At 33.0% G+C, this 10,000-nt stretch overlaps 1 protein-coding gene across 1 annotated transcript in view; it reads left to right on the top strand.

Moving 5' to 3' along the window:
• The first annotated feature begins 5,309 nt into the window (after positions 1-5,309).
• The window catches only part of LOC137624652 (probable glutamate receptor), a 16,966-nt gene continuing 12,275 nt past the window's right edge, over positions 5,310-10,000 (top strand). Inside the window, exons 1-4 of the mRNA XM_068355611.1 lie at positions 5,310-5,424; positions 5,806-5,931; positions 6,371-6,536; positions 7,774-8,015. Of these exons, the coding sequence (XP_068211712.1) occupies positions 5,310-5,424; positions 5,806-5,931; positions 6,371-6,536; positions 7,774-8,015 (649 nt within the window). The remainder of the gene's footprint in view (positions 5,425-5,805; positions 5,932-6,370; positions 6,537-7,773; positions 8,016-10,000) is intronic.

Raw genomic sequence — 10,000 nt, 5'->3', positions numbered from 1 at the left:
GATAATATATTTTATCTGTAATGCACAAATTCTCATTATTTTGACAGAAATTATCCATTTCGATTGTGCATATTACCTAAGAAAAAAAATCCTAAAAGATCAAATGGCAACAAAAGCATATTAATAAAAATAAAATTTATTGATATGCTGCAAAAATATATGCATATGAAATTCGTAATGATTAAGGCCGCCGTTATGCATGAATTATGTGAGTGTCACTCGCATTGTGATAATTATCGAGACTGGTTGGCCATAAAGAATGATTTGTGTCCAGGACCTTCCTTGTATGACATTTTAAAAAAAGGACGTCTCGGTTAACAGGTGAATTTTTTCTCACACATAAGAAGCCGGTTCGACGCCTTCGTGTAATTAACGTTTGATTAGCTCTAATGGCGTTCGGTCATCTGTCAAAAGACGAAAGAAAGGTGTCATTCGAAGGTCAAAATATTGGTTCTGTTGGGCTACTCAAATACGCATGCGTTGTGATAAGTATCAGATACTTCTGACAATTTTTTTTATTGGTAGTATTGAGGGTATATATTAATAGTTATATCTTTTTCCAATCTAATTGTGCTTGCCAATAAAAATTTAGAAAGAGTATAATAACCTAAAATAAAAAAATGTAATTGAAGTGTTAAGATTAAAATCGACTATAAAAAGTTCTAATTGTCTTACGTACAGAGTTTGGGACCATTTTGAAATCGGAACCCGCCTCATATAAACTCGGTTTTGAGCCATTAGTTGCGTGTGGTCAGCTTAATCTGAAACTGCATCTGTCACTTGAATTCCTTCCGAGAAAGCCTTCTAACTGCTTTTGAGGTAAAATCTTTCATGTAATGTATTCTTGTGTTTAGCCTTATTATTTTGGCCTTTTTTCTTCCTTCAGATGAAATGTAGATAATAACACCAAGGATGCCTATTTCATAGGAGTAGCTTTATCCAGTTAAATAATAAAGCTGATTTGTTCGAGAAAATGCCTCGTCTTTAAAGTCTGAAATAAGAGGTCTGTGATATACTGCATAATATGTTACTCTGGTCTTAGCCGTGTAGCACAATACACAGACACACATTATATATATATATATATATATATATATATATATATATATATATATATATATATATATATATATATATATATTTATATATATATGTATATATATATATATATATATATATATATATATATATATATATATATATATATATACATACATATAAATAATCAGTCGTTGATACACCCCTGTAGGACAAATGCCTCGGACATGTTCTTCCACTCTCATCTGTTCATGGTTTTTCTACACGCTATTAGTTAACTAGCAATTTTTCCATTTATTATCTATCATTCTCATTATATGTCCATTCCTTTTCTTACATGTTAAAATATCCTCTACTTGAGTTTCCTCTCGTATCCACGTTGTTCTTTTACTGCCTCAGTATTATTCCCCTCATTATTCTTCCTATAGATTTTTGGGTTGTAAGTCGTTTATGTTCTAAGGCTTTAGTAAGGCTTCCAATTTCTGATACAGAAGTTAAAACTGGTTGGACCATCTGAATAAATACTTTTCTTTTTAGAGAGAGTGGCATTTTACTGTTCATTATCTCAATTTGTTTACCAAAACCTCTCCATCCTATGCTTATCCTTCTTTTAATTTCCGTCTCATGTCCTTGGTAAACAATTCCTGTCTGTTCTGAGCACGTATATTCATTAACAATCTCTAGAGGTTCGTCCATAATCCATATTTTTTGTTTAACTGAGTTTTCATTAAACGTTATCATAGTTAGTTTTACTTGTATTCATTTTCAGTCAGATATTTTTTATTTCTCTTTTCAAATCTTATATCATAATTTGTAATTCCTCCCATGATTCACTAAATAGAATTATGATATATATATATATATATATATATATATATATATATATATATATATATATATATATGTATATATATATATATATATATATATATATATATATATATATATATATATATATATGTGTGTGTGTGTGTGTGTGTGTGTGTGTGTGTGTATGTAAGCCACTAATACTCCAATGCAGGACAAAGGTCTTAGACATGTCCTTTCACTCGCATCTGTTTATAGTCTGTCTATGCCAGTTTAGATCTTCAATTTTCCTTTGTTCTGGAATCCATAGTTTTCTTTTCCTTCTGCTTCTTTTGCAATCTTTAGACACCTATTTTGTTATAATATATATATATATATATATATATATATACATATATATATATATATATATATATATATATGTATATATATACATATGAATATATTATCATATATATGTATATATATATATATATATATATATATATATATATATATATATATATTATAACTCAGGGAAATCTAAAGGCCAGTTATTTACTATTTCCTATGAAAAACTCTACTTTCAACCCCTTGTTAATCTTTCACCTTCGTTTCTTATTATGTGTAATAATAATAATAATAATAATAATAATAATAATAATAATAATAATAATAATAATAATAATAATAATAATAATAATAAATGTTTTAGGATGTGGCTAGGGACAGCATGCACCAATGCTGTTACTTTGCTTTTTATGATCCTTGGACCGACAGTCACGCGATGTCTCTCAGAAAAACAAGGTAAAAATGACTACTCTCTTTATTATTTTATGTGTGGTTTTAAATTTTGTATATCGCCTGAATGAAAATATAATTAAACCGTTCTATTGCAAAATTTTTACAAAAGATTTACAAGCATTTTGTTATCTTGCTATTTGTAAGTTTTTAATGTCTTATTTTATCAATAGGCATACTGTTATCGGATGTGTTTGCACTTTTCTGTTTTTAAAGGTAAATTATATAAGATTTTTCATAACAAAAAATCTGTTAAACAGACAGAAAGACAGAAGGAAAAACTCTAGCTTAACGTTATTGGCGGAGATATACTAACTATTGTAAAAAAAAAATTCAAATTTCGATTACCTTGATGTAGGCTCTTTGCGAAAAAAAAACCAACTTATTTTTACCGGAAATCCGAATATATAAACTATTATAATTAAAGTGAATACGAACATGAATATCTTTTGCATTTTATAGAAAAGTATATTAATAAACTAGGTTTCACAAACGGTATGAAAGCTGCTACGAAGGGCTCCCTCGGTACTGTCGACGGGCAAGAGGAGGCCTTCCAACAAAGTCTAAGTTCACTCGTCCGTCAGATATTCGATGTTCACATGAAAAGTTGCCATGTTGTTCTTACTCACGAAGAAGACAGCATCCTCTTCGACTCAATTCTAAGGTAAGGATTCATTGCTCTTGTTGGCTTATTATAAGTTGCATGGGAAAAGTGATAGCCATGGTGAAAGTTTCGTTAAATATTAATGAGTCTTCTTTTTGTATTTGGTGGCGCTAATTGAGTTTTTGTTCTAAGATTCTGTGTTACTATAATGATTATATACATGAAAAGATCAAGGGGAACAGTGAAAAAGAAACCTAGCTGAAAAGAAGTTAGTGGTATGGTCACGTTTTGAGAAGAGCTGAAGTGATTTAGGGTGAGAAGAAAGGAAATGTTTTGAGAGATAGAAAAATTAATCTTAAAGTAAGAAATGGGAAGATATGATAAGAATAAAGTAAGAGTTGCTATAGCAAATAGACATCAATACCCTTGATACACTACTGGTGTCTTGATAATAAAAGCAGAAAAATATATGCTAACTCGTAGTCTGATTATTACCCGAATTGGTAAACGCTCATTATACAGTACTGTCGGTTCTATCCATGGCTCTGATGTCGGGCAGTTCATAAATATATTACACAAGTTTTAATTAATAAAATGATTTATCTTTTTTGTACCTTTGTTTTTAAAAACCAATATCAGATCACTAGGGGATGCCTTCATCGCTGAAGCAATATTTGACCTACGTTTGACCCAGCTTGACCCGGAAAACAGTCTGTTAAGGGCTCTGAAGCGAGTAGATGCTAAATTCACCTGCAGAGTATTCTTCTTCGATCTGACGGCCAGTGAGGATTCAGCACTTGCCCTAAGGTAGGCCCATTTGTAAAAATATCAATTTCTTATTTTAGAAATTCATACATACATACACACACACACACACACACACACACACACACACACACACACACATATATATATATATATATATATATATATATATATATATATATATATATATATATATATATATATATATATATCAACAACAAATACAACCGCTTCTAGTCCACTATAGGACAAAGGCCTCCGACGTGTCCTTTTTTATGTCTGGGGTTTGACCAGCTTTCATATGAACCGTATGAACTGCGGATTGGTGATAGTGGGAGATTCAGGTTGCTCTGCCATGAGCGATCAGAAAAACAGTCTCCCATCATCACGAATCTGCAGGTTGCCAGCGAGGTGATGAAAATAGCAAACCTTAGACATGACCAAGGCATGTCTGAGGCCTTTGTCCTACAATGGACTAGTAACAACTGCGTTTGTTGTTTTATATATCATCATCTCCTCCTACGCCTCTTGACGCAAAGGGTCTCTGTTAAATATCGCCAGTCGTCGCTATCTTGAGCTTTTAATTCAATACTTCTTCATTCATCATCTCTTACTTCACGCTTCATAATCTTCAGCCATGGAGGCCTGGGTCTTCCAATCCTTCTAGTACCTTGAGGAGCACATCTGAACTTTTGGTGAACTAGTTTCTCTTAGGAATCGCGAAGAGCATGGCCAAACCATCTTCATCTACCCCTCACTATGATCTCATCCACATATGGTACACGAGTAATCTCTCTTATAGTATCCTTCCTATATATATATATATATATATATATATATATATATATATATATATATATATATATATATATATATATATATATATATATAAATAGATTATATGTTTCCTGTATCGCTTATGCAGGTTCCTGGAGAACGTGCGGTTATTCCTGATCCCTCACACGTATGTGGTCTTCTTGGGCGACCGGTCACACGTCCAGAAAACGCTGGAGGACCGCGTCCTTTGGAATACTCCAAATGTTCTCTATCTGGCCATCCCCTTGGTAGGATACTATGCCTTTGGAGGACACTCAGTTCATGAAATCGTGAGAACTAGTATCAGCGGAGTTGTTCAGCGAGAACATTTCACGTCACTTGGGGCTAAAGGTGAGATTACTTCTTTTGTTTCTATTTTTGTGTGTACTTTTTTTGTAATGGTAGTTTCTACGAAACTAGTTCTTGGTAGAATATATTGTAATTTCTAATGTAAATTTGAGTCCATAAATTCTATGATGCGCAACAGTATATTATCAAGATGATTGCCATATACAGCTTTAACTTGAAAAGATTAATTTCGGGGCGATTTATTGATAAATTGTTCATATTGTTGCCAAATGCGTTTTTGTATTTTATATCTATATTTGCCGGAAGTAACATTAGATTATGACAAACTAATCAACTGATAAAACTGTTGAAACAAAGATAAATTGCAGTTATAAGTGGTCTTTACTTTCTCTTCCATTAGTTCGTAAGCAAGAATTTTTGCTTAATTAATTTCTTTCTATTTATTCATAGGATTTTTATAGTCCAAATAATTTGATTTAATTTTAACTATACAACATCCACAATATTGATTGTTAAATTTACGTACCTTATGTTAATATCATAGATTTAAGAAGATATTCGTGTTTTGGCTAGCTATACAAGTTTTGTAGTAGAGGCAAGACCACATTTCGCCAAAATCTTACCTCTACTAAGGACTCACGTGTGTACAGCTAGCAAAAATACGAGCATTATTATTTTCTTCACAGACCCAAAGACCGTGAACATATATACCCGATGCCTTTATTGCGATGGCGGGGAGCAAGGATATAGGCTGGCAGCCGAATGGAATTCAGAAGCTGAACGGCTCGTTGAGAAAACCAAGCTTTTCAAAGGTGGGAAATTCTCTCGAGTTATCTTTCGTCACCGTTTCTTTCTAGACACAGTAAAGCTCTGAAATTTTCTTCTTACTATGTGTTCTCTGACTTGCTATCTTCCTTACTTTAGATGAGGTACTGATGGGGGGGTCATCCATGGCTTTTTTTCTACAATAGTTTGGTAACTCATCATTTGCATTTAAGAGATAATGTCTATTTTGATTTGGTAGTCATATATAGCCAGACACTTTCTTTTTATTATATAGGTGAGATTATTATTATTATTATTATTATTATTATTATCATTATTATTATTATTATTATTATTATTATTATTATTATTATTATTATTATTATTTACTAAATGATATTGCCCATTTGCGGAAAAGACAGTCAATGAATTACAAATAAATTAACATGACATTTTCTATCAACCCAAGTGTCTTCTACCTCACAGACCAGTTTCGTGACTTAATGGGGCATCAATTCCACATTTCAACTCTGGACTGGTTCCCGATCATAGATTTCACCAGGAATAGCAAGAACGTCTCCACCACTGTTACGCCACAGGACTCCGTCGATGTGCGCATGCTCACTGCCATCTCTCAAACCCTGAACTTCACGTAAGATAAGGAAAGGTTTTTATATCTATCTATCTATCTATTTATCTATGCTTATATAATATGAGTGTAGATTTACATATATATGTGTGTGTGTGTGATTTAAATAATCAAATATATACTGCTTCACACGCATCTATCTATTTATCTATCTATCTATCTATCTGTCTATCTATCTATATATATATATATATATATATGTGTGTGTGTGTGTGTGTGTGTGTATGAATGAAACTGTTTTTATTACCTTCGCCAACTTCGTTGCGAAGCGTATGCTTTGATAGGGTGTATTTGTTTGTATGTCTGTGTGGGTGTTTGTGATTCGCATAACTCAAAAACTATTGGACCAAATATCATGAAATTTGGTGGGATGATTGGCCATGATCCAAGGACAATTTGATTAGATTTTGGGAGTGATTGGGTTAAAAGCCAAGGCCAAGGTCACGAAAAAGTAAAAAACGTCTTTTTGCCATATTTCATCTGATTTGCATGAAAAAGGTGCCAAAATGTACATAATTCAATTTGCCGATCTTGTGATATACAACATGATCAAGGCGAAGATATGTGGTCTACTGAGTGTCCATTTCAGTTATACCGTGTGTAGGGATGTTGTGAATGTATATACAGTAGATCTGTGGATATTATTCATATTTCTTTTGTGTTTCTTGTAATGGAAAAATTATCAGATTTGCTGGCAGATCAACGAGGAACAATAAAGAGAAAAGGTTTCAGAAAACGGATTCTGGCTGTATTTTCAAATCATTTGAATCGTTTTTCATATTTTTTCTGTTTAATAATGTGACTCTTTAAATATTCACATTCGGTTCCCTTAGTCATTTTAAAGTAACAAAAACGTAATTTTTATCACCACGCATTTATTATTATTATAATTATTATTATTATTATTACTATTATTATTATTATTATTATTGTTGTTATTATTATTATTATTATTATTATCAGCTAAGCTACAACCCTAGTTCGAAAAGCAGGATGCTATAACCCAAAGGGCTCCAACGGGGAAAAATGGCCCAGTGAGGAGAACAAATAGGGGAATAAATAAATTACAAGAGAATGAATGAAGTATTGACATATTTTAAGGACAGTAACAGCATTAAAATAGATATTTCATAAAGAAACTATAAAAAAAAGACTTATGTCAGCCTGTTCAACAAGAAAACATTCACTGCCTGTTTGAACTTTAGAAGTTCCATTTATCCTTTGACCTAACTTTACCTAGGTACGAAATGCGCGTGCCCTGGGATAACCAGTGGGGCACTTCCACCAAGACGGGCAACTGGACGGGCATCATCGGAGAACTGCAGCACCACCAAGCCGACTTCTCCATGGTGATGTCGTGGATCTGGGGGCGCTTCCAGGTGGTCGACTTCAGCAGGATCTACGCCTCCGAACCGATCGTCATGATCATGTCAAAGCCTAGGCCACTTCCGCAGTACATGGCCCTCGTCCGCCCGCTCGAAGGTTTGGCTGCTTTTTATGTTTTTTTTTCTTACTTAAGGGGCCTTGTGGTCTGATGGAATGATGCGGTGCATGTGTTTTTATTACAATACTTTTCGACTAGGTTACTATAATCTGTGAGGACAGGATTAGCTTAGTCAAATTAACTCTCTCTCTCTCTCTCTCTCTCTCTCTCTCTCTCTCTCTCTCTGAAGTGTTTATTTGTTTGATGACTCAAAAAGTTAAAGGAAGAAAGATAAGTAGAAAGTAGCCACTAAGTGATTGAATCTCCCCAGCCCCAGTCTAAAGCAGCAGGTATTTATGGATCCGGGTTTAACAATCGCGCAGTAATCCTGAGTAACACTACCTCCACTGTAAAGTAAAATTACTTCCAGATTACCTGAAGGTAAGATGAAACTGAAATGAAATTAAATAATCCTGAAGATGAATTCAACCTAATTTTATTAGTATTTATGATAATTAAAAGACGACACCAACATCATAATAATAGCAAAATAAAAAAGAATTCTTGATTATAATTTTGTTCAAGGAGTTAGTCAGTTACCATTGTGTTTTTTATGGTCTGGTATTCTAGATTTTAGTTTAGTAGCAATTAAGAAAACGGCTCTTTTGAATCCTCAGTTTATTTAGAATTTATTTTGTCCATTGATCTAGTGTGTGAATATTTGGAAAAAGTTTTTTCTTTTTTTTTTTAACTAAACGATAAATTTTGGGCATTTTATTCAATGAATTGAGAGTTTTGAGCATATGAATTTTAAGAAGCCAGGTTATTGCTTAAGTGAGCAGTGCAGAGTTAAAATGAAATCATGATGGCTTTCCACAAAGACAAACACTAGTTAATTAATCTGTATTTCTTGTGAAGTATCAGAAATCCGGCCTGTCCTTCGCTGGTCTTCTCCAAATCAGTTCTTGATCAAGACATCAGCCAAGAATAGTAGCCAGTGATCTGAACGACACCGAGATAACAAGATATAAAGGCGTTGTCAGTCTTGTAAATTACCAAAAGCTGTGGTACGATTATTTATTAGAGGGCAAATTGACAAATTTGACTATATTTGTAAAATATATTTGAAAATGGATTTTCTGTAGTTGTAAACAAAACATCTGAAGCGTTGTGATAGGTGAAGCCTTTGCGCAAAGGAATGAAATTCTTAAAAATCCAAATCTTAATATCACGTAATGTTAGGGTGTGTCTGTAGGCATCAATACCATACCCTCGTATTGGAGAATGTTGTTTAATAACTGAATATCTTTACACATTTAATTCTTCATCCTTACCTACGTAGCTGTTATATTTTTCTGACTAAAAATAAGAATCTTATTGAGTGATAAGAACTATGACGAAAATATAAAAATTGGACTATAGCTTCTAATAATGGTATCAAGAACGATCAGCGAATTTTTTGAAGTTTCACAATCGACAAAATATATATTTACTGCCTTGGAATGACATGATGGAAAAGATAAGAAAGAATGTGTTCGTCTTGACTGCATGGATTTAAATCTTATCTATGTGTTTGGCTTAAAAAAGACGACCATACCTTGATCAGTAAAGGTGTATAATTCAGGACCACCCTTACTAGATTGGTTTGCTGTGAGCGATCAGGCGAAAATCTCTCACCATCACCAATCCGCAGTGGCCAGCATGGTGATGAAAACTGGCTAAACCCCAAACATGAATTAACATGCCTGAGGCCTTTTTCGTCTTGCAGTGGACTAGAAATGACTATAATTGTCGCTGGGGTACACTTGGGCATGCTGTTCTGTCTTATTTCTCTTCCTCTTGTTTTTTTTTTTTTTTTTTTTTTTTTTTTATAGCTTACATGTGAAGGATCTAATTTATTGTTGTTACTGTTCTTGAAATATTTTATTTTGATTGTTTATTCTTTTCTTGTAGATTATTCATTTCCTTATTTCCTTTCCTCGCTGGGCTATTTTTTCCTATTGGAGCCCTTGGGCCTATAGCATCTTGCTTTTTCAACTAGGGT

This window comes from Palaemon carinicauda, chromosome 31 (assembly GCF_036898095.1).
Source record: "Palaemon carinicauda isolate YSFRI2023 chromosome 31, ASM3689809v2, whole genome shotgun sequence".
Taxonomy (NCBI): domain Eukaryota; kingdom Metazoa; phylum Arthropoda; class Malacostraca; order Decapoda; family Palaemonidae; genus Palaemon; species Palaemon carinicauda.
Note: the sequence above shows the minus strand (reverse complement) of the source record. Positions and strands in the feature narration are given on the sequence as shown.